At 44.2% G+C, this 24,774-nt stretch overlaps 1 protein-coding gene across 5 annotated transcripts in view; it reads right to left on the bottom strand.

Annotated features, from left to right (window-relative positions):
• Trak2 (trafficking kinesin protein 2) overlaps positions 1-24,774 on the bottom strand; it is a 65,179-nt gene that overhangs the window by 22,625 nt on the left and 17,780 nt on the right. For 4 of the 5 annotated variants that reach the window (XM_028885657.2, XM_028885649.2, XM_037210387.1 and 1 more), the window contains exons 2-5: positions 10,893-11,182; positions 5,962-6,156; positions 3,549-3,625; positions 1,029-1,145 (exon numbers count right to left, since the gene is read on the bottom strand). In XM_028885657.2, coding sequence (XP_028741490.1) covers positions 1,029-1,145; positions 3,549-3,625; positions 5,962-6,156; positions 10,893-10,983 — 480 coding nt within the window. In that variant the 5' untranslated portion in view covers positions 10,984-11,182. Of the gene's footprint in view, positions 1-1,028; positions 1,146-3,548; positions 3,626-5,961; positions 6,157-10,892; positions 11,183-19,669; positions 19,805-24,774 lie in introns of those variants that run through there. The other variant, XM_037210386.1, reaches the window with a different exon arrangement.

Below are 24,774 nucleotides of genomic sequence, written 5' to 3'. Positions count from 1 at the left end.
AAAATTAGCTAAAAAAAAAATTATTCCTGGGCATGGTAGTGCATGCCTTTAATATCAGCACTGGGGAGGCAGAGGCAGGTGAACGTCTGTGAGTTCAAGGCCAGCCTAATCCACATAGAAAACTCCAGACCAGTCAGAACTATATAGTAAGACTTTATCTCTTTAAAAAAAAATTATAAGAAACTTGAAATTTACCTATTTAACATGACAATAAATTACTTATTACATTTATTGATATAGAGTAAATATATTTTTTAATTACCTTTTGTTTTGGTTTCTGAGTAAGAAGCATTTGGGTAGTTTAACACCATCATCTGTCAAATAAAAAGCCCACTACCTCTTTCGGAGCTGTTGCTCATGGGGCCTCACAGACCCTCAGAGATGACAGCAGGCTGGGGCCACTGCTCCTGATCACTCTAGAACTCGATGGTAGGACCCCACTGCTTGAAGATGCTCTACATACTTGAGTCACTGAGCATGGAGAAGTCAAGTTGGCACTCACCTGGAAGTTCCACCTTATGGCTAGTTTTCACAGCGCTGTCGGGTGCTGCACACGCTGCCGTGGCACCAAAGTGTCATCCTTGCACACAGCTGAGAACCCTGCCACCTACAGCAGCAACCAGCCTGGCAAGCCACGCCCGCTGGCACACAGCGGCACAAATATCATGGGAGCAACCGGGCACTTTCTGACTGGATTTAAAACTTGCTCCACAAGACGGAATGCATAACTTGACAGCGTTAATTTAGGGTCAAGATCCCATGGTCAGGTAGGTCACAGGCCCTGGGGGAAGACCTACTAACGTTACTCTGCTAAACAGACACAGTACTAGACTAACTCCTAATGACCTACAAGTATACTTCCACCAGAAAAGTTTCATTTTGCAGTACATGGAAATCTATCAAGTCAACAGGCACTGATGTCATTTACCTATTGTCAATATTTCAGGAATATCCTAGGAAATAATTTATCCACTAAATAGGACGTAATTATTATTATTCTCATTCCAAACACAAGGTCAAAGGCTTACTTGATCAAAGGCTTGTCCCAGCTGCTCCTCCAGGGCTTCATTCTGCTCAGATAAGACATGGTTCCGCTTGAGGAGAGCCTGTCCAATCCGAGCAGCTAGCTCTAGATCTCGATCCCTCTGTAAAGCAACAAATACACTGTTTGAGTATTAAAAACAAACAAACAAACAAACAAAAAACCAAAACAACCCAGTAGATTAGAAATTCTGCAGTGAATTTTGCTAATGTTAAAAGCAAATCTCGTATAAAGCATAGAGATTCATTTTACGACCCTAATAAATAAATGGACATGGGGCCAGGCACACAGGTATGGCTTAGTAAATCTTAGCCAAATGGGTGACAATATAGTTATGAATGCAAGAGGTCACCTCTTGAAATCAAGTAAGGTTTTACTGACACCCTAGTCATCATGGCCTATCAATCCAACTTTGTGCTTAAAACCTTAAGAAGCTAGAAAGTCAACGTAAGCTTTACATATGAGGGCAGGGGCTGTGGATGCAGCTAAACAGGAAGAGTGTGCTTTTAGTGCTTGGGCCTTGTGTCAATATCCAGTGCGCCTCCCCTGCCCCCCAAATAAAAAATTCAAGTGGACAGAACCTGGGCAGTAAAGCCCAGCCAACACTTGTTGAGTCTACCAAGTTCGGCACTGACACAGGCTAGGTATTTAGGATAGGGATCAGGATAGGGATGATCAGGTAAGTAAGCTGGAACAGTTCCATTTACAGTAGAGGAAGGCACGGCCTAGAGCCCAGTCCACACCTAGTGTGAGAAGGAAAGGATTAGAGACTGGAAGTTACCAGGTCACAGGACTCAACCTCGAGCGTGGAGAAGGTAGTCTAAGCTGGCGGTAATGAGTAGGCTGTGTGGCAAAGCCAAGCAACAGGTGTTCTTTCTGGGCAGATGGTGATACTGAGCAAGGGTATGGGGAAGCCATGCAGTGAGAATGAGGGCCTTATTTGTAGAATGGAAAACTGTTAATATACTTTTAGTTGTCATCTATGTGAACATGGGCTCTGTTTACATTAATCATTAGATGAATAGAACTAAGCATCTAACTTTTCTTCATCTAATACATAAAAACCAATCATTTCAGGGCAACTTATCTCACTTTAATATAAGCCAAGTGGCATGTATGGAAAGCATTCTAAGGATAGACATGTATGTCAGAGAGGAAGTCTTCCATAGATCAACTCAAACTGAGCTACGAGAGAGAGTATTACTGCACGCCAGCTGGAAAAGATTCACCATGCATGCTAAAACTTCCACACAGGGCTGGAGAAACGCTCAGGGGGAAGAGCACTGGCTGTTCTCGCAGAGGACCCAGGTTCGGTTCCCAGCACCCACATGGTGGCTCACAACCATCTGTAACTCCAGTTCCCGAAAATATGATGCCCTCTTCTGACCTCTGCATGTACTGCACACACACACACACACACACACACACACACACACACACACACACACACACACACAATCAGGCAAAACCCCCATACACATTAAACAAACAAACAAACAGCCCTTAAAACCCCCACAGGCAGATGTAAGCTCAAACAAGGGCCTGCGCTGGAAGTACACAGGAGACACTCGGAACTGCAGGCGTTAACTGAACTGCAGCGCTTTCTCCACAGGCAGCCTGGCCTAGGTGATTAGCAGCTGGGCTAACTCAGAAGTGACTTTTGAGGGCTGGAAATATGACTCAGCCATTAAGGGTTGGCACTGCCCTTGCAGGGGGTCCAAATCCCAGTTCCAAGCGCTCACATTAGGCAGCACACACCACTTACAACTCGAGCTCCCATGGAACCTGTGCCTTCTGAGCTCTGAGGGCGTTGCACTCAAGAGCCACCCCCCCCCAATTAAAAATAAAAATCAAGTCTTTTAGCTGGGCGGCAGCGGCGCACACCTTTAAACCCAGCACTTAGGAGGCAGAGCCAGGTGGATCTCTGTGAGTTCGAGGCCAGCCTGGGCTACAGAGTGAGTTCCAGGAAAGGTGCAAAGCTACACAGAGAAACCCTGTCTCAAAAAACAAACAAATAAACAAAAAATCAGGTCTTTTTTAAACAATTGCTTTATCTTAGGTCAAGGAGGTGAGACAGCATTATATCTGCCCATCCACGCACATCAAAATAAAGAGCTTCCAGGGCTGGAGAGATGGCTCAGAGGGGAAGAGCACTGGCTGTTCTTCCAGAGGTCCTGAGTTCAATTCCCAGCACCCACATGGTGGTTTACAACCATCTATAATAAGATCTGGTGCCCTCTTCTGGCCTGCAGGGATATGTGCAGACAGAACAATGTATACATAATAAATAAATAAATCTTTAAAAAAAAATAAATAAAAAAAAAAATAAAGAGCTTCAGGAGCCAATCTACTTTGGAATGTCACTATATGTCACTTGTTCAGCTCTAACAGTCTTACAGAAAACAAGCAGCTTGATCATCACACTTTATCTGTGCAAACTGATACATTCTAAACGATCCTCAAATTTCAGGTTTTTAGACTGTTGAAAGAAGCGATCTCTTCATACCTCTGCCAGGAGATGCGTAACCATGTCAATGTCATTATAGGTTTTGGTCATCTGTTCCACTCTGTCTGTGCCTAGAACTAAGACAGTTAAAAACAACTCTTTAGAGGCTTTAAGCACATCAGAAAACTTAAAATACTCATAAAAATCCTAAGTATCAACAAAATCCCCAAGTTTTTACAGAAGTCATTCAGGAGAATAAAAATACATACGAAAACAGAAAAAGAACAAGGGTTCATAGTATACAACACCCAAGATAATTATTATAAAATTATTGTCAATTATTAAAAAAATTGTACATATGCAATAAGTTGAGAAAGTATCAAGTGGTCACAGGTCAATCAAGTCCCAACCACTTCTCCTCCTAGGGAGGTGAGTTCCAGCCACTCACATTGGAAGGTGTGAGCTGGAAGGATGGATGAAGTTACCTATTTTATACTCAAATCAATTAAAGTTATGAAGAATAGCCAGGCAGTTGTGGTGCATGCCTTTAATACCAGCACTTGGGAGGCAGAGGCAGGCGGATCTCTGTGAGTTCAAGGACAGGCTGGTCTACAGAGTGAGTTCCGGAACAGCCAAGGCTGTACAGAGAAGCCTTGTCTGGAAAGGTACTGAAGAGTTATGCTGCTATCACAGACTTGAATTACAAAGTCCTCACAAATTTAGAACTCAAGAACCAAAGAGAAATGGTAATACGAAATAGTTTTCCTTCTGAATAATTTTCCAGAAAAATATCAACAATCAGTAAGAACAACACTAATGAACTCATATGGTGTGTACACACAGATGAATATATGTACACAGAAAAGTAACAATAATAATTACAGAATAAGAGGCCATCATATGGTGTGTACACACAGATGAATATATGTGCACAGAAAAGTAACAATAATAATTACAGAACAAGAGGCCATGAACTTGAGGGGGTACAGGAGTTGGAGGGGGCTGGAAGGAGGCATGGGAATGTAAATCATCACTCATGTGAAATTCTAAAAAAAATTAATATTTTTTAATACAAAGAATCTTGAGAGCCTTAATTTAATTTACTGCTGCTATTTAAACTATTAAGGGTAGAAATACATCTTTATTTGATCTTTGTGATATTTCAGTTCAAGTCTAATCAATATTTACACCCCCAACACTCACTCCCCCTCTCTTGTACGTACACACACGTACACACACACACACACACACACACACACACACACACACACACACACACACAGTTCTAAGAAACTGCCTGGTTCTAGGAACCTCCATCCAGAGCAGGTTAATAATTACTATGAAATGAGCATTCAAAGCAATCATTCTCTAACACAGTCTGTCATTAAAAGACAGGAAAGCGTGATGGCTTAGCTGGCTAAGGCACCTGTCGCCACGTCTCATGACCTAGTTTGAACCCTGGGACCCACTTGCTGAAAGGAGAGAACTGATCCCCACAAGTTGTCCTCTGACCTCCACACATACATTATAGTACAAGTGCCCCTCCGTACTATAAATAAATAAATAAATGTAATAATAAAAAACAAAACAAAACACCTAAGTGCCCACTGGGAAAATGTGTAAGATTTGATGTAAGTCAAATTATAGGAATTTCTCAAACATCTCAATGCTGAGCCCAGAGACTTTATTACACAATCTAACAGCTACTATGTACATAGCATTTTATACTGAATGGGTAATGGAACAAGTAAAAAAAAAATACAAAAAGGAAAACCAGACAAAAATAAACTGGAAATAAGTCTTGGTACTTGGCTCAGTCCTTCATTCTCTACGGATCACTAAGTACAAATGAGGACTCTCCTTGGCATGATGGAAACTACTCAGAAGCATGCCTGGAATCCCTGGCACTCAGGTGGAGGCCACATGATCAGGAGTTCAGACCAGCGACAACACAGTATGTTCAAGGCAGCCCGGGCTATAAAACAGCCTGTCCTTAAAAAATAAAATACAACGTACTTATGTGCCTAAGGACTATGCTCTTTACGGAAAGACTTAACTCCTGTGACTGTGTTTAATAAAGAAAGCTAGGAACACAAAAAGCTAACACCCAACATACCAAAGTATTGGGATAATAAATGTTGGCAGACAACATAAAGATATCCAATTATAAATAATTGCACTGCTTTGTAAACAGTTCTATTCTCTCCTCACCCTGAAGAACATATCACGTAAAAGACAAAGGAAGTGTAAACAGTTTGCAAAACTTCCTACTCAGTCATAAGCATGATAATAGCTCTTCCCTACACATGACAGCTGCAATCCTCTCTCCCTGTCAGGTCAGGGGAGGTAATGCAGGTAAACACTGAGCAATGCAACCACCACCACCACCACCACCACCACCACCACCACCACCACCACAACAACAACAACAATCACCACCACCACCACCACCACCACCACCACCACCACGCACTCATGTAGCGGAACGTCTCTTCAGCGAGGACGGGAGAGAGGGTCTCAGATGCATCCTGAGGCTGGTGTGAGGACTGCGCCCAGTCTTGGTTTTCATAGAGAAAGAGCGAGTCGACTCTTAGCTTATACTGTGGCAGCTGTTCCTCCAGCAGGTTCACCAGCTCGACTTCAGGGAGATCCTCATTGGAGCAGACATCTGAGAAGAGAGACCCCGGAAGTGAATCTGGTGTGCTCCGTTTACCATGCTGCCGTGAAATTGGCTTTTTGAGAGTGGGAAACCAAGGGAATGTTAGCCAAGATCATTTCTCCCCGGACTTCTGTGAATGTTTTTAGTGACACTGAGGAGGCTGCTTGAGTTCTCGCCTCGTCTCTCCGAGATCTGAGAAGGTGACTGGAGATTCCTGACCTCCATGGCAGTTGTGTGAACAAAGTGATAAACTGTGAGAAACACTTATATCTTGGTATTGAAGGGTTCAGAAATATAGGAATAAAACATTATGAGCTTAAGAGACGGAAACCGACAGTCATCAGCTGTACCAGCAAATAGGATTAACCTTTACCTGGGCCCTGTGTGTTTTACGGTGGGCAGCTCTGTCAGCAACCCAAATGCTAATTTTTAACTAAAGATTGCCCTCTGTAGCCCTGGGGTTAGCTATTTTCGATAACCCTCCCACTCACCACCAAAACCAAAGATGACTTTTAATGGGTTCTGGTGACCACCTGCTTTGCACTGTTCCGTATCCCCCTCGGCCCCCCCCCCCCCATGTCAGGAGAAGCTGCAGGTTTGGGCAAACACCAATTACCTGAGTCAGGAAGGGCCGCAGGGATGGACAAACATCGTTTAGCCGAAACCCTCTAAAACCTCGTTAATGGAAAACTGTAAGACCTAAAAAGCGTTTGTCTCTAGAAGTTTAATTTCAGAACTGTGAAAATGTGTTGGTCCATGCCTTACGCTTACTTCTTGCTATAAAAGGGCCAGAACCCGCCTCCATCGCCACAGCTCAGAACCCCCAACTCTGGCTGTGGTCTCAGCTAGCTCAGAAGCTTCTGTGCCTCGAGGTGATTTTCTTCGATTTTTTTCTGGAATAGTTTGCTTCTGGTTTAACAGACTTTGGTGGTCTGTCCCCCATTACTGTGTGACCCTGCACACAACAATATGATACCTGGCTCAGGCCGAGACACTGACCAAATGCTAGCTCTCTCCTTAAGTCTTTCTTTGTGTGTGTGCGCGTCACGTTGTGAGCGCGCCATGTTGTGTGTGTGTCATGTTGTGTGCGTGTCATGTTGTGTGTGCATCATGTCGTGCACGTGGAGGTCAGACAACAACATGGGGTGTTGGTCCTTAGGCCCCGCCCTGTTTGAGTCATGGTTTGTGTTCTGCCACTGTGCACGTGTGCCGGGCTAGACAGCCCGCAGGCTTCGGGGACTTTCCTGTCTCCACCCCTCACCTCATCCTGAAGCAGAGGCTACTGCACCCAGTCCCCCAGTTCCGCATGCCCGGGTGTGCGACAGGTGCCACGCCCCCGGCGCCCTCGCCCACGGCGCCCTCGCCCAGGCACCCTCACCCCAGCCTAGTGCTCTTTATTGTTGTTTTCCTACGGAGTCTTTAGACCTTTGATGGTCGGGGTTAATTGTCAACTGGGCAGAATCTACAGTCACCTGGGAGACGGACCTCTGGAACGCCTGTGGGGATTATTCTGATGACACGAATTGTGGGAAGGCTCACCCAAGTTCTCGCACACAGAGAACTCGTTCTCTGACAGACGGTGCATACGTCTATCCAGGGCCCAAACTCTCCAGCTGCCCACTGCCCTGTTTTTCAGTGTTAAGTTAGACAGCGCATGGGCCCTGGCAGCAAATCTAATGTCTAATCTGACTCCTCCACACTTTCATGATGGAGATTAGACACAAGACTCATCTGAGCCCCATTCCCTACACATCTGTAAAACGAACAGAATCATTGATTACATCCGGCGTCATACTTGCCACACAGTCAGCACCCACTGAATACTGGTGAGGTCACAGGTCTCTCCTCTCACAGGCTGGCTCTGAACATAGTTGGGACTTTCTTATGTGTCTCTTCCTGGCTTCCTGTTTACAATATTACCAGCATTTAACACCCCCTCAAATCTAGTGTTTACAAAAAAGTTATCTCTTGTAACACAGTTAGCATACTAGGGTTGAAAACAGAGCAAGTTCAGCAGGATGGCATAACCACCCTCTCACTTGTAGGAGGTCTGGTATTTCCTTTGTGGGTAGGATAAAGAAACATGCTCTAACTCTGACAAAAGACATCAGTTTGAGAAAATAAACTCTGCAACAGCACATTTCTGTTAGCTGGCCTGAACTTACCAAGGACAGTTTAGTAAGTTGCATGCAGAGGCCGGCACCATCACACATCTCCACTCATCGGGAAGATGAGCAGCGGCTCCAACCACAAGAGGAGATGGGGTCCACTTATGCCTTCCTCATAGTTCCGAAGAACCCTCCAGCCGCGGCAGAGCTACTGAGCTCGGAAAACGTAGTCCCAGTTTCTTCCTATTACAAACTCCAAGTGATTCTGCTCACTTTACTTGCTGCACACACACACCACAGACTGCCATTCTAACACTTCCGGAAGAGAGGCAACCACAAATAGATGCAGACGAGGTATCCCAGGAGACCAGGGAGTGAAGAACACAGGCGTTACCCACCATCACATCCTTCAGCGACTCTTCCACATCCTCACCTCTTTCCAGCCACACGGACTCTACTTAGGTTCAGGGGTTCTTCTGGTTCTCTTAAATATGACTTTAGAACTGGGCTGCCACAAACACACTCAAATCATCCTCCACACTGTCATCATAGGACTCCCCTACTTAAGGGTCAAAGGGGTGTGAATTTCATCTCTACCTCACTGAATACCCGAGAAATTAAACTAATTCTAGAATAGAGAATACTGAATAGTGATCCATCTAACAAAGATGAACCAGCCCTAAAATAAAACCCTTATCACCAAATGATTTATCAAAACAAACTGAACTCTCTAAGGAAAATCACTTGTCTAGAATATATCAGGAACACAAGGTTTAACACCTAAAAATTCAGTCATAAGTGTATGGTGATGGCACACACCTTTAACCCCAACACTTGGGAGACAGAGGCAGACAGATCTCTGTGAGTTTGAGGCCAGCCTGGTCTACAGAGTGAGTTCCAGGACAGCCTGGGCTGTTACACAGAGAAGCCCTGTCTCTAAAAATCATCACCCACAACAACAACAACAAAACCCCAAACAAATCTCAAAATGCATCTTGCCACAAAAAGGACAAACTCAATTCATCTGAAATTCTAGCATAAGCAAATTTCATCCAATAGAAGCGCAAAAAGCCGGAGGGCTGCCTGGAGCTGGAGCCCGGGGTGGGGATTTGGATGCAAGAGAACTGGCATGAGATACTATAAAGTCCTAGACCCTGACTGCACCAGTTACATATTTGTCAAAACTCAAGCAGTATATTAAAATGAGGACAGTTTTCTGCACCTTAGTAAACATCTGATAATAAAACTCAATAAGGAACCAGCCTTGGATTTATGTGGGTTTCTGAATTCAGAAGGTTTTGGACTGGACTTTTAGAAAAGCAGAACTATGCACTGACTGTGCTTTATAACATCCCTAACTGGCTCTGTAGAAATACATTCACTATATTAACATATCTTTAGCAAATGTAAATCTAACCCAATCAGACAGTCTAGAAAAGGCTGTACAAGTCAGGCGGTGTGAGCCAATGATTTATTATTAATATGACGATGATAATGATGTGTGTATGGCACGTGTGCATACACACGTGTGCCACAACAAGCATGTGGAGGTCTGAGGGTGACCTTCAGGAGTTGGCTCTTACCTCTGTCCTTGCTGAGGCAGGCTCTCTCACTGCTGTGTGGCACAAGCCAGGCTGGTTGGCCTATGTGTCTCTGGGCAACTCCACTGTGCCTCCCCCTCCCCACAGGAGTGCTGGGATTAGTGTCCAGCTTTTTTTCTGTTCTATGGGATCTGGAGGTTGAACTTGAGTTGTCAGGCTTAAGGGGCTACTGCATTCCTCACTGAACCACCTCCCTGGTTCCACCTGGTGATTGTTTAAAGTACTTCTAAGTGGAACTTCCCTGGTTCCACTTGGTGATTGTTTAAAGTACTTCTAAGTACTCTGAGTTTTTCAAAAGGATTTATTTATGTATCGATTTTTGTCTGTTTGTGTCTATGTTGAGCATATGAACATATGTGTATGTAGATGTGTACATGTGGAGACCAAAAGAAGACCCCAGGGTCTCCCCTCTGTCATTCTTCCCCTGTGTCTTTGAGGCAGGGGCTCTCCCTGAATTTGGGGCTGGTGTTCTCTAGCTGAGTTAGAAACCAAGCAATCCTCGGAGGTCCTCTGTCTCGGCTGCTCAGATCTGCTGCTACAGGCATGCACAGGACATCCAGTTTGTTATGTAGGTGCTGGGACCCAAACTCTGGTCCTCATGATCACAGCAAGTGCTCTTAACCAACAGAGCACTCTCCAGCCCCTGAGATTTGATTCTTAAAAATTTATTTATTCTCGTAGATAAAACTTAAGGGCCTACACCTCTGTCTGTATACCCTCCAAGTCCCAAGGGCCTCTGGTGTGCCAGGCACCGTGGTCAGATGCTTGTAGGCTCACAAACACAGTAGGCTGCCCTGACACAGTTCCTGCTCACAGGGCCCAGTGGGCATATGAGAGTCCGGCCCAGACAAAGAACTGCACGGGAGACAGAGTCTGGTAACGTCACTGGAGACCACGGGACCGCGTGACGGATTCAGCCTGCCCTGAGGCCACCAGGCTGGGTGTCACCATGGGAGGTCACACAGGCCAGACTGAGGAGGTATCAGCACTTTGTCCTGTAGGAACTAACACTTCCACATTATGAAACTGAACTCACCAGTGATGCTCTCCGAGTCTCTGTGATTGCTATTCATGAGGTTTTCTTCACCTGTTGGTGATGTGAAAATGGCATGCTGGGGTTGACTCATGCAGAATCCTTTCTTGCTTTGGTTGAAAGGGGCAGCTTTGGTATGAATCGGAGTAAAGAAAATCCATTAAGCCATTTAGGAAGGAAATGAATGCGGTCATATGTATATTTTCTGTAAGACAGATTTTCCGAGATGAGTCACGTGACATCTGCAGCTGTTGAGTGTTCTCATGTGATTATCATCCTTGGACAGTCATGGCCTACAACAAAGAGCAGACCAAGTGGTTAGGATCAGCATGCTCTTAATAACAGGACTCTAGCTACCTGCATGCCTTCATTAAGAATGTTTTTCTGTGATATTCATGGCAACATGAGTAAATCTCAATGGAATTAGGCTGGGCAAAACAAATAAATCAATCAGTTCATGATTGCTGATTCCATTTTTATGAGAGTTCTAGGGAAAAACCCCCAACATTTCTATGGTATCAAAAAGCAGATCAAGGGCTGGGCTAGGGAAGGACTTCCTCATGCACAAGAGAATAGTTTGGGGAATGATACATGGAGACACCATGATGGCTTCCGAAGGGCACCGGCATGATGTGAGGTGCAATCCGATTCTACAGAGGAAGTATGCAAGTTGGTACATATTACATTTCAGCATAGCTGTAGTTTTTAAATAGAATCAACTCTTTACTGTGGTGACCTCTTACAGAGTAGAAGTGAACTGCATTATAGTCGCACAAGGCCGGGGAGGGGGCAGGGGGGGGCGGAGCATACTCTGTCGGCTTTTGGACTCTACGTAGAATAGTGAACTGCTACTGGAAGGCAAGTGTGATGGTGGAAAGATGTACCTGACAACCCGAGAGCAAACACTCCAGTAACTCCGGAATTACAGATAATAAACCAATAAAAGGGGCAACACGGAACAGTTTCTTCAACGCTGGCACTACTGGCATTAGGGTCATTTGTGTGGAAAACACTGTATGAACTTTAGCAACACCTGCCCTGCCCTGACTAGGTGACTCCTTCCTAGGCCTTTTCCTAGATCGAACAGGCAAAATGTCTCCAGTCACTGCCAGATGTCCTTGGGGGCAAAAGTGCCCCACCTGAGAGTCACTGATATAAAAGAACTCAGAATCACTCATAAATTGAAGAAGTAAAAATGTAAGTAAACTATCTTCATCTGCTAGACCATCAAATGCTAAGCTTTACTCATTACTGGATAGGGCATTCGAGACCCTTGTAAAGCTCTAGTGATAACTGTAAATTGCTGTAAGATCTTAGAAAGTCGTTCACAATGTCCACCAAGCTTTTAGATGCACATATACTGTACTCAACAATTCTACCAACAGAATTTATACAATGGAGATATTTACATAGCATGCCAAGACACAGAGACCAGAATACCTACACAGTACTGACTAAAACATGTTTTCAAAGGCACACACATAATGATATGTCTTAGTAATAGCATGAGAGGAATCACAATTCAGGCCAGGTGTCTGTAAGCACACACTCAGGAGGCTGAGGCAAAGGATAGCGAGTTTGAGGCCCGCCTGGGCTACACAGAGAGTTTCAGGGGGAACCCACACAACTTAATGAGACCTGGTTTCAAAATAATCAGAGCCAGGCCTGGTGGCGCATGCCTTTAATCCCAGCACTTGAAAGGCCAGAACAGGCGATCTCTGTCAATTTGAGGCCAGCCAGTACTATACAGTGAGACTTTGTCACAAAGAAACAACACATCGAACAAAGTAAATGAAGGTTGCAATGCAATATCTATCTATCTATCTATCTATCTATCTATCTCTATCTATCTATCTATCTATCTATCTATCTATCTATCTATCTATCTATCTATCTACTTAGAACAACAACTGGGAACCGTCACCCGTCAGAAGACGTGCAGTCCAGCCAGGTGTAGCTGCGCCCATCTGCAACCCCAGTACTAGGGAGAGGCAGGGGATTCAAGGGCACAGCGGGGGTGCTACAGAGGAGCCCTGTCAGAGGGGGCAGTGGAAGGAGGGGCTGTTCAACCCGAACTACAGGCTTTGCTCTACAGAGAAAGATGTCTACTGGACAGTCAACCCTAACTACAGGCTTTGCTTTACAGAGAAAGATGTCTACTGGACAATCAACCCTAACTACAGGCTTTACATAGAAAGACGTCTACTGGACAGTCAACCCTAACTACAGGCTTTACAGAGAAAGATGTCTACTGGACAGTCAACCCTAACTACAAGCTTTGGTCTACAGAGAAAGACGTCTACTGGACAGTCAACCCTAACTACAGGCTTTGCTTTACAGAGAAAGATGTCTACTGGACAGTCAACCCTAACTACAGGCTTTACAGAGAAAGATGTCAACTGGACAGTCAACCCTAACTACAAGCTTTGGTCTACAGAGAAAGACATCTACTGGACAGTCAACCCTAACTACAGGCTTTACATAGAAAGACATCTACTGGACAGTCAACCCTAACTACAGGCTTTACATAGAAAGACGTCTACTGGACAGTCAACCCTAACTACAAGCTTTGCTTTACAGAGACAGACGTCTACAGGACAGTCAACCCTAACTACAAGCTTTGCTTTACAGAGACACAGGTCTACTGGACAGTCAGAGACGTGAACTTGCATCCTCATGACTGCTACTTAGACACATCAATACTCACTTATGTCAGACAGGAAAGTGCAGAAAGAACAGAGCAAAGGAGCCTGGGAAATGGTCATTGAGGAAAGACAGAGACACACTTAAAAACACTAGGGACATAAGTTTCAGAGACAAAGTGAGCAACAGAATCAGAGAGGTCAAAGGAGAAATTTGAGAACCTTAAAAATTAATAGTGACTGTTAGGAAGCCAGTGTAGTTCAACAGTTAGACCCCAACCAGGCTGGTGAACAGATTGCATGATAAGAAAGGAGTTTAGGGGATACAAACCAGACTTTTCAACACCTACACTTTCAGATTTCCACTTTCAAAAACTTCTGTGGTCACTGGCAGAGAGTTTCCTGACTGTTTCTATTATGCCCTTTTCTTTTGAGATTTTTTTTTTTTAATTTTATGTGTGTAAGTGTTTGCCTGAATGTGTTAGTGTACCACATGCATGAAGTGCCTGTAGAAGTCAGAAGAGGGCATCAGACCCCCTGGAACTGGATACGGATAGTTGTGAGTCACCATGTAGGTGCTGGGAATTGAACCCGGGTCCTCTGGAAGATCAGTCAGTGCTCTTAACTGCTGAGCCATCTCTTCGGCCCCATTCTATTACTTCTTAAAACATTTTATAAGGAAAAAAGAATAAACAGCAGTCATTTCCCCCCAAGAAGCTTATAATTTCATGCTGACATAACAAAAATTTAATTTTCCTACAACTGAATTCAGATAATAATTTTAATAAATACATAAAGATTCTTTTACATGTGCAACTATTTTCCTGGAGAAGTTGGCAATACAGTAATGTGGATTAGCCAGTATGACATTGAGCAAAGCTCATAGTATTTGTTAGGTATTGTGATGCTCGTCATCAAAGGTCATTTTCCAGTTCTAAGGGCACTCTACTGCATACCCTGGTCTCCCCACAGTGTCCTGCTACTTAGAACTGTCATTTCCAAGCCAAGCACAGCAAAACAAACAGAAACATATCTGGATGAAACCAATAAAGTTTCGCCTCTGAGCTTGAGAGGAAGAAAGCGACCTTCTCTGAAGTACACCACATCTAGGTACAGAAACAAAATGTGGACGATGCTCCGCCCACAAAGAGGGTGGGAATAATGATTCTTAGGTGGATGGCCAACTGTCATCTTCATGGTAAGTGTTTATGTCACATATACTTTTTAAACAGTCTTTTTTGAGAGTTAAAATCCTTCAAAGCCCAGACTTGAAATAGAAAGACTATCTGGGGCTAGGGAGGTAACTCAGTCGGGGAAGTGCTGGCCATGTGGGCTTGCCATGTGGGCATGAGGGTGAGTCAACTCCCAGAGCCCATTAGAAAGCCTGGCATGGTGCTGCATGCTCCCCGCGTTGGGGGGGGGGGGGGGGAGACAGAGAGAGCTGGACCCCTGGAGCCTGATGATCAGCTAGCCTATGAGTTCTAAGCTAGTGAGAAGCTGTCTCAAAAAACAAGTTTCTTGAGGAACAACACTCCAGGCAGACCTGTCCCCTGCCCCCATGCCCAGGAACCTGCACACCCGTGAACACACATACACAAAGAGTCTAGTGATGCATTTTAAAATGTAAATGCTAAGAGTGACCTTGTCCCCAGGCAGGTCACCTCGTGCATGGTCGCAAACCACTGCCAACACCCATATTTGACCTGTCACCCGTTTTTGCCATGTGTGAGCTAAAAATAGCTTTTACTTTTAAGAAAAAAAAATTACACAATGTGAAAATAAGAGAGATTTAATTTTCAGTGTATACCATGAAGTTCTGAAACACAGATACATTCCTGTTTAAATGCTGTCTATTCATTGCATTCATATTCCATGACAGCTTAGTAGTTGTGGTAATTGTGCCACTGGTTGTATATACATAGTCTGCAAGATATTAGAATATCACACACACACACACACACACACACACACACACACACACACACTTTGATATCTGACAGAAAAAGCTTCCCAACTGTTGATCACTAGTAAAATAATTCAGTCATCAAAATACTACTATGCAAAACTAAGCTTTCCAAGACCAACCTCTGACAGCTGGGTTTCCTTCTACATTTATATACTTGCCATCAGACTGCAAGAACAGACTTCTACTCTCTACACCCCAAGCATATTTAAAAGTTCCTTTCCATTTCTACAAAAACCCTTTAAAAAGTAGTAAGTTACCAAGCTGCCAGTGAAGGAAGGGAAAGAGAAGCCAGTGAAGAGGAAAGGAAGTAAAAATGAGGATTAAAACAAAGTGTCTCTAACTGGGCCAAGTCCGTTCTTAAACAGAACTGTGGTTTCTTCAGTTGTTTGTTTGTTTTGTTGTTTAAAATGATGACTTGATGAAAGACCACTGTGAAATACGAGTAACTGTGCCCTGAGACCGTCGGCCGCTGCTTTGTTCTGACATTCCCGCTGTCCTGACACCTCCCTCCCCCTCCTTTCCTTTTTGAGGTATTAGTTCATGTACTCCTGGCTTACCATGACACTATGCTGCAGACGAGGATGACCCTGAACTTCTAATCATTCTGTCTCCATGTCCTGGAATTACATGACTGGAATTACAGGTATGAGTCACCAGGCTCGGTTTCTCTGTTTCTTTTTCTCTGTTTCTTTTTCAAAAAGTTTACTGTGTATCAGTGTTTGGCCTGCATTCATGTCTGTGCACTGTGTGCATACCTGGTACCTGAGGAGTCCAAAGGAGGGTGTCAGATCCCTTGGAACCGAAGTTACTGACAGCTGTGAGCCACCGTACTGGGGACCGACCCAGGACCTCTGGAAGAGCAGCTCTTAATCTCTGAGCCGTCTCTCCAGCCCTCCATTTCTATTTTTTAACTTTGCTTTTTTTGTATTTACACATTAGCACCTAAGAACATAAAAATTTATAAACAGGTTTTGACTATGGGTTCCAGACCTTTGCTCTAGAGAATTACCTTTCAAATTAGCTCTGGAGTTTTGTTGATGATTTGGTGTGAACACTTGCATGCAAGAGTAGAGAAAACTAAACTGACCATGGAACTAAGTCCACAGTAAGAGTCATATGGCAGGAATGCAGACCTCCAGGGCAATCCAGGAGCCTGCCCAGCCTGCACATGGTACACCAGGTCAGGGGTGATTTAGCAATGCAGTACTTTCCTGGGGACACCGTACACAGCGCCCCACCTAAGGAAGGCAGTCTGGAGTGGTGGCAGTGACCTTCAGTGTAGTTTACAGATCTTGACGTTAAAGTCTGAATCTTAATCTGATTTACTGTGCTTCTGACCTTGTGCTCATTGCTTAACGTTTCTGAATTTTATTTCTTTTTTTGCCAAGATGAGGGTAATCACAAATATGAGGGGTCAGATACGAAGACTAACTGAAAAATAAAAATCCCTAGATGCAGCAGAAACCCCAACGCTCATTCTCTTTAGCTTTCCTCTATCCCTTAAGCCTGAGGAAAGCATCTCTCCTGCCTGATATTTCTTACGATCCAGGCATGTCTGAATAGGGAACAGGTGCATCCCAAGATCAGCTCTGAGTAATCTTTAATCTGAAGAGACAAGAACCAAGAGGATGGAGCATGTGACCTGAGGCTGGGCCACTGAAGGATTAGTACTGGAGTTCATTCCCTGTGGATTCTCAGGAGGTTTGTTTGTGGTAGGAAGTCTCCCACGGTCTTTCTCCTTAACGTGGAGGCCAGCCGTAGAAGCTTTCTGGAAGCTCTAACAAGCTACCGTAAACTTAAAGCTTAACCCACCTTCCTTCCACACGCGACCTTCCAGTTCTGGAGGTCATAGCATGGGATGGCTCTGCTGACTGTCCTAAGGTGTCTGCAAGGTCACGCTCCTTCGCTTTGCAGGCTCCAGAGGAAAGTCTATATGCCCTTGCCTTCCAGCTGCTGCAGCTGCATTTCTTACTCTGAGCTGCTTCTGCTATGCTGAAAGCCAGCAGCTCGCATCTGAAACATCTTCTCTGCCTCTCCTGTCACACTGCGGACTTCTGCCGACAGAGCTTTCTCTGGCTCATTTTTTTCTTTCTTTTTTTAAATAAGGAACTTATAATCAATGCTTAAGACCCAACTGGATAATCCTCTCAAGCGCCTGTCTGCAAAGTCCCTCTTCCTAATGTGACCCTCTGCCTAATGTGACCCTCTACCTAATGTGACCCTCTGCCTAATGTGACCCTCTGCCTAATGTGACCCTCTACCTAATGTGACCCTCTGCCTAATGTGACCCTCCGCCTAATGTGACAGTAGTCACAGGTTCTAAGGAGTCGGAGCTGGCTGGTGTTGAAAGCTGTGACTCAGGTGACCACAGTGGTTAATTAAGAATGTGAACCCCAGTGCCACTATCCACTGGTTGTACGATCTTTTGATCTTTCCTCTCTTTCCACCAGTGTCCAGGGGATGGAACTCAGATGGACAGGCTTGGTGGCAAGTGTCTTTCCTGCTGAGCGTCTACCTGGCAGGCCCTGGTTGTATAATTCTGCACAAACTACTTAACCGTGTTTCTTCATCTGCTAAATGGGCTTTGTGACGAGGATTAACGGAGCTTTGAGAGCAGCAGCAGCCTGGGAGGGGCACTGGGCAGTCACAGAACTCAACTCAAGTAGAGCGCAGGAACCGCTGTGTGAATATTGTTATTAGTGTTTCTACCATCACCAATTATTATAATGTTATCGTAGCGCTCCCAACGTCCGGCACAACAGAAAGGCTGCCATCCACTGCTTGATGGCATCTTCTCTCAGCGTTAGAAGTCACGATTCCTTCCTGCCTTCTGACAGTGATTTGGTTGGGGGACAGTCATTTTTTTTTTCCTTTTGATGTATGAATAAACAGGAAGCACAATCCAGACTCCTAGCTACCAGAAACCAACTCTGGCAGGCGCGCACACCAGGCCCCCAGCGCCTCCTGGAGCCGCACACAATTCTCTGGCCCTCTTCAGTGCCGCGCTCTCTGCTGGATCTTCAGCCACCTTTTTAGAAACAACCGCTTTCCTCTACAAGCCACCAGATCAAGCTCGGCACACTCAACAAGAATCAGACGTCTGTAAATCATGCACATTTAGGAGACAATCAAGTAAAATACCCGACTACCTTATTTAAATAAGAAGGGAACTTAAAATGAAGCACCCGAACACGTCATTGTTAGAATCGTCGTTGGCAGACAACATGACTGAGGTCTTAGTTAGCTCAGCCCCGGGACTCCATGGCCAACAGTGAGTGAAAGTATAGACTCTGTGCCTAAAAAGGGTTGTCATTTCTTTAAAGGAGGGCGCTCTGGACAAAACAGTCCCATGGAAAAGTCTAGATACTCAGGAAAACCTGGGTTATGGGGAGGCAGAGCCTGGAATTACAGTAAATGCAGATTTAATGAAACACTTACATTGAAAATCTCTCTCAAAATTTCACTTTACAAACAATACTTTGGGGATTCACTGGAAACACATGTTGGCTGCTGAGCAGCGGCCTCTAAGAGTGGGAACAATGCCAATCCGCACTGCGCAGCGGCAACCCAGGCAGTGACAAACGAAGCCAGACCACAGACATGCTTGAGCTCTCAAAAAAGTTAACATGTTTCTACGTGAAATAATTCACTTTTTTTGTTGTTGTTTTTGGAGACAGGGTTTCTCTGTGTAGTTTTGGTGCCTGTCCTGGAACTCGCTCTGTAGACCAGGCTGGCCTTGAACTCACAGAGATCCATCCGCCTGCCTCTGTCTCCTGAGTGCTGGGATTAAAGGCGTGCGCCACTGCTGCCCAGCGAAATAATTAACTTTTAACCAAGACTAACTAGTTGTAACACATAGGGCTACGCTACACCTTAGACAAAAAATTTACCAAAATTCAGAGGAACTAAAAAAACCAGATACTGTACCACACTGGGACTGTCGTGGCTTTAGTGCTAAGAATGGAATGAAAAGGCATGGGGACTGTCACCACCAAAAGGAGGCCGGTGAGCAGCAGACATCTTGAAGGTGGAGATCACACACGTCCAGCGCTACACCCAGCACAGCTGCTCTGGCAACATCTGACCATGTTTCTTTGTCTCCTACTTGCCATTCAATTAATAACCAGTAGCATTTTCAGAATATGAAAAATACGGAGGCAGCTTTTACTCACAGACACATCGGATCCAAAAGGCAGTTAATCCACCAGGTAAGCATCCCAAAACACACACAAGATTTAGGCTTCTGGGGCCAACATTTCCTCCCGCATGATATAGTTTGGGCTTGTTTGTCTTTGGATGTCAACATCTGCAGAGGCAGGCAGCTCCTCCCTGCCCCAATCTCCACCAACAGAAGGGAGGTAACCTCTGGCGAGGAGTGCACACCAGAGCTTCACCTGAAGATAAGAAACTCTGGAGCCCAGGGGGCCATCTGTGGTTTTTGATACGTTTGCACAGAAGCCCCTATCATCCGCTCCATGCGCTTAGCCTTGAAGCTTTTAAACTCCTGAACTTGAACTGAATTAACCTCTAAGGAAGCATTCCACGTCAACACGGGTCTCAACCCTGGACCACTTGGGATCATCACATCATGGTTCTTTACCTCTGGCTGATCATTAACGGCTGAGGCCTCTTCTGCACACACCACAGAACTGTCCTTCATAACCATCTCTGTTATCTAGTCACAATATGTGAAATGAAATATTTTAATTGTGTATGCTATTCCAGCTCTGAATTCACAAATCTGCTACCAACGCTGCTTTCTAGGCAAAAGGAAATTTGTAATACTTTATACGTTTTGAGACATGGTCTCATGTAGCTCAGGCTGGCTTCAAACTTGCTATATAGCTGAGGATGACCTTGGCTCTGAGCCTTCTGCCTCCATCTCTTGAGGCGGGTGACAGGTGTGAGCCACCATGCCTAATTTACTCAGTGCTGGGGACTGTACGCAGACCTTCATACATGCCCACCACGACCTTCCTGAACTTCATCCCTAACCCCAACTCGAAGTTCTAAGGGGAGAGTCTGTGCTTCAGGACGCTTGCAAGAGAGCTAATCCACACCCTAAGAGCAAGGCTTGCTGTCCTGCCCGCGGTGACACGTAAGGCTTGTCTGACGTTCACCGAAGGCTCGGAGAAGCCTGGCCTGCTATCTCCTGAGTAAAAAACGTGCATTATTTGTAGCTTTCAAGTTGTCCACCTCAAACTGCTGGAGTAGCAATGGATACTGTTTCTGTGTTTTGTTCAGCAAATGGGAAGAGAAGAAAAGACTGCTGATAAGTATCTGTTATTCAAAGGACCCCACCCTGATCCAGGGGAAAGGTCCAGAAAGCTAAGGTGAAGAAGCCTTTGTAGGCGAGGTGTCAGGTGAGTTGACTAATTTCACAGAAAAGGAACACGCTACACAGCTCTACTTTCCACATTCATCTTTTATCTGAATTGGGAAAAAACCCCAAAGCAAAGGGCTGTTAGGAACTTTTTTCCAAAAAGCCAAGTGTGGTCTTTACTGGAAGCTGTTCTGTCTCCTATTGCACATCTCTGTCCTCATCTAAATCAGTAAGAACTGTCAAAATTTGCATTCTAGGTGTGCTGAGTACCAAACATAGCATTTTATAGAGATTATTACTACCTTTGCATTTTATTTTTTATAGCACAAATTCTTAGTACTATAAAAGTTAAGCGTGCTAATACATGCACATACTGGTATTCCAAAGTTGAAAGTCAGAAACATGAAATATCAGCCTTTGTGAGGAACTATGAAATAATCCATACTATATAACTCACTTTCACTGCCTTTTCACTAATTTTCCATATTCCTTAATTTGTAAGCAACTGAAACTAAAAAATAACTATGTTTAGTTAATTTAATCTCTCTGTGTTTCAACCACCTCAATATGGAAATGAGGACAGAATTTACCCCTTATGGGATCGTTATGTGCATTAAATAAGCTGGTATTTGTAAAACATATGTAATGGTATTTAATGCATAGTAAGCATTATCTATTTAATATATTAAATTATTATTTGTGAGAGAGGGGGAGTGTACATGTAGAAGCCAAAGGCAGCTAGAGTTGGTTCTCTCCTTTTGAAATGAGGCCTGGGTTTCCAACTCAGGTCAAGAGGTTTGCTTACCTGTTAAGCCATCTCTTGGCCCAATAAGCATCATGTATGTTTTAAATATGGTGTAACCTTAAGTACTCAGAGAGGTAGAAATATAAATTGCAAACAGACCATTTATGATGCCTAGTCATCTGGACATAGACTTAGAAGATACACAGTTCAGATCAGCCTCCCTCTTCCTGTCCTGCTAACAGCCTTTCTCAAAAGGCATTCATACCCTATGTCGTCTCGGGGGCTGCCACCTAGTCATAACCAGGAGTGCTAAAAAAACAACACGCTCTGTAACTACTGCACTACAAAATTCTTTCCGATAAAAAGCTCAGGGCAGAATCTAGACTGGTGCAGTCGTTCAAAGGCTATCAGAAGTGACTTAGTGCCCCCAGACCAAGAACTTCTGCTACTGGGTATATTATCTACCCCAAAGAAATGTGATGTCAGCTATAAAGAGACATGGCTGGTATTGCTTCCTGTAGCTCTGTTCATGACCGGAAGGCAAGGCCTATTTCCTTCAAAGTGCTGGTAAAATGTGGTGGAGACACACTGTGGGGCAACATGCACCAGAATCCAATGCTGTGTGAAAAAAGCAATAATCAAGTCCATCTATATAAATGAAATATTTTCCATATTTCACTTATATACTTAGTATTTACAAATATATTAAATTGTTTACCTTTAATGTGAGGAATATGAAACCTTGAAGGTATAGGGTTAAGAAAGAAATATTAAAAACCTTTGAAATGCTTAAAACCTGCTGCTCTTTTTGGCAGTTTGCCATATAATTATTGTTACATCCCTTCCAGGGGTGTAAAGGCTAAACTTGTTCCTAGACACACCAACATGTGTTGGATGTGTCCTGATCACAGCAGCATAAGCAGGCTCTGCAATGTGAACTATGTGGGCACAGTTCCTGGCCATTTCTCAAAAAGCCAGGATGTTTTCTGAAGTAACCTAGCTATTCTAAGAAAGGTATGAAACTAAAGGTCTATAAATAGCAGGCCAGTCTGTTTTGCTATCTTCCTCCCTCCAAGTCCTCCCAGCCACTTGCCTCCGCCTCCTGAGTGCTGGAATCACAGGCTCGTACCAGCACATCCGGTTCTTTGAAGCATTTGACTCTAAGTCCTCTGTCCCTTGACACTGTTACTCTGAGACACTGAGCTTCAAATGAAATTCCTGTCGAGAAGTGTCGTTATAAAAAGTTTGTGTGTGTTGCGTGAGTTTGGTGTCTTTGTGGTTGTTTACTCTGTACAAAATGCCATGGCTTTGGTTCTAAATCAGAAGGCAGCCAGCTGGAGCTTGGGAGCCATTTTAGCTGATCGTATGAATGAAGAATGGTTTTTGTATTTTTTAGGAGTTAACAAAAGGGAACCACAGCTCATGCAACAAAAGGTTTATGGCTTCACTAAAACGTTCAGTACCGACTCTACAGGAAACAGCCACTCAGTCTTGTTACAGATTCTTGGGGTTTTTTTTTGTTGTTTGTTTGTTTTTGAAAACAGGGTTTCTCAGTGTAACTTTGGTGCCTTTCGTGGAACTCCCTCTGTAGATCAGGCTGGCCTCGAACTCATAGAGATCTGCCTGCCTCTGCCTCCCAAGTGCTGGGATTAAAGGCATGTGCCACCACTGACAGGCGAATTTTTGAGTTTTAAGGTGAATTAATAACCTATTAATTGCATTTACTAGGTAACCAACCACACTCCTGAAGATGTCTGCACTGAGGCTAGCTGCCTGCTTTCACTGTTAATGTCTGCGGAACCTACAAGTTTAGTGTGCATTATTTAAAGAGTCGAAAGTTTGAGAACTTTGAAGAAAACTGTGTTACTAAAAGCATTATTATCATTATCAAATCTTACTGAGTAAAGTCCACATTGCCCACAGCGAAACAGCCGTAGGGAAACGTTTGGTAAGCGCGTGGGCCAAGACTGGGCTGCAGCCCAGCCACCAGGGAATATGTGGAAAGGTCACTCAGGGAGGAAGGTCAACAGAGGCTAAGCTGCTGACGTGAGGGCAGGGGAGCAACAGGCTTTTTTTTGCCTGAGAAGAGGAAACAGCCTCTAGGAGAAGGCAGCAGCTGGGGGGGGGGGGCACCAGAGTATCACAACTTTGCAGAGATTGTAGGGAGGGTTTTTGGTCATCCATTTAGTCTTGGAGGGTCTAGTCCAGTGGTTCTCAACCTGTGGGTTGTGACCTCATTGGGGGTTGAAATGAGCTTTTCAAAGAGGTTGCATATCAGATATTTAGATTACTATTCATAGCAGTAGCAAAATTACAGTTATGAAATAACAATGAAATAATTTTATGTTGGGGGTCACCACACCATGAGAAACTGTCTTAAAGGGTCACAGCAATAGGAAGGTTGAGAACCACTGCTCTAGACATTCTGCTGACATGTGAGTCACAGACACATTAAAATATTAGCTCATAGTGGAATTACTGTCACAAATTCACACCCCAGGACATTAATTAAACCATCAGTTACTTCAAAATCTTCTTTAAACAAGGAAGATGTATGTCTGTTTGACTACAACAACAGATAAAACAGGGAAAAATGAATAGAGATCTTTAAAAAAAAATGGATAACAGGAAGGAAGTAGTATAACATGTTTGTCAATTTCCTGTTATCTCAGTCAAAACCAGAGGAAATACCTCGAGCAGAGGCATTTTATATAAGAGGAATAGATATTGTAATATGGCATACTTCTGGGATGAAACAAACCCATCCCACCTTCAATGCTGAGGGGCAAAATTAAGATACCAGATTACATCAAGAGGTTGGCAGCTGCGCTTCTAATACCACGGAATACCGAGAACCAACTAAACCGACGCAACTGTGCTGTCAGGCTTAAGACTGTCACTGCAAACCTGCTCTCAAACAGCTAAGACCCTTGGAACAGCACTTTCAATACAGCAGTAAGGAACATCAAACGTCTAAAAAAAAAAACAGCAAGAAGAAAATTTACATTCACATATTTTCTATATGACCTCGAACAATAAAAATAATTTGCTTTTGGTATTGAAATCATCATAAATTCTTCAGCTGCTTAGAATCTGTAGAACTTGGTGCTTTCAGAAGCAAAAGTTCCACACATCAGGTGCCCAAAGCAAAGCCACAGGCACTGTGCAGTTCACTTCGAGCAAAGCAGGCTGCACTCACGGACACTGGA

The sequence above is a fragment of the Peromyscus leucopus genome, chromosome 13, assembly GCF_004664715.2.
Source record: "Peromyscus leucopus breed LL Stock chromosome 13, UCI_PerLeu_2.1, whole genome shotgun sequence".
In the NCBI taxonomy this organism is placed as follows: Eukaryota; Metazoa; Chordata; class Mammalia; order Rodentia; family Cricetidae; genus Peromyscus; species Peromyscus leucopus.
The sequence above is the reverse complement of the archived record's forward strand: the minus strand, read 5'-3'. Positions and strand labels throughout refer to the sequence as shown.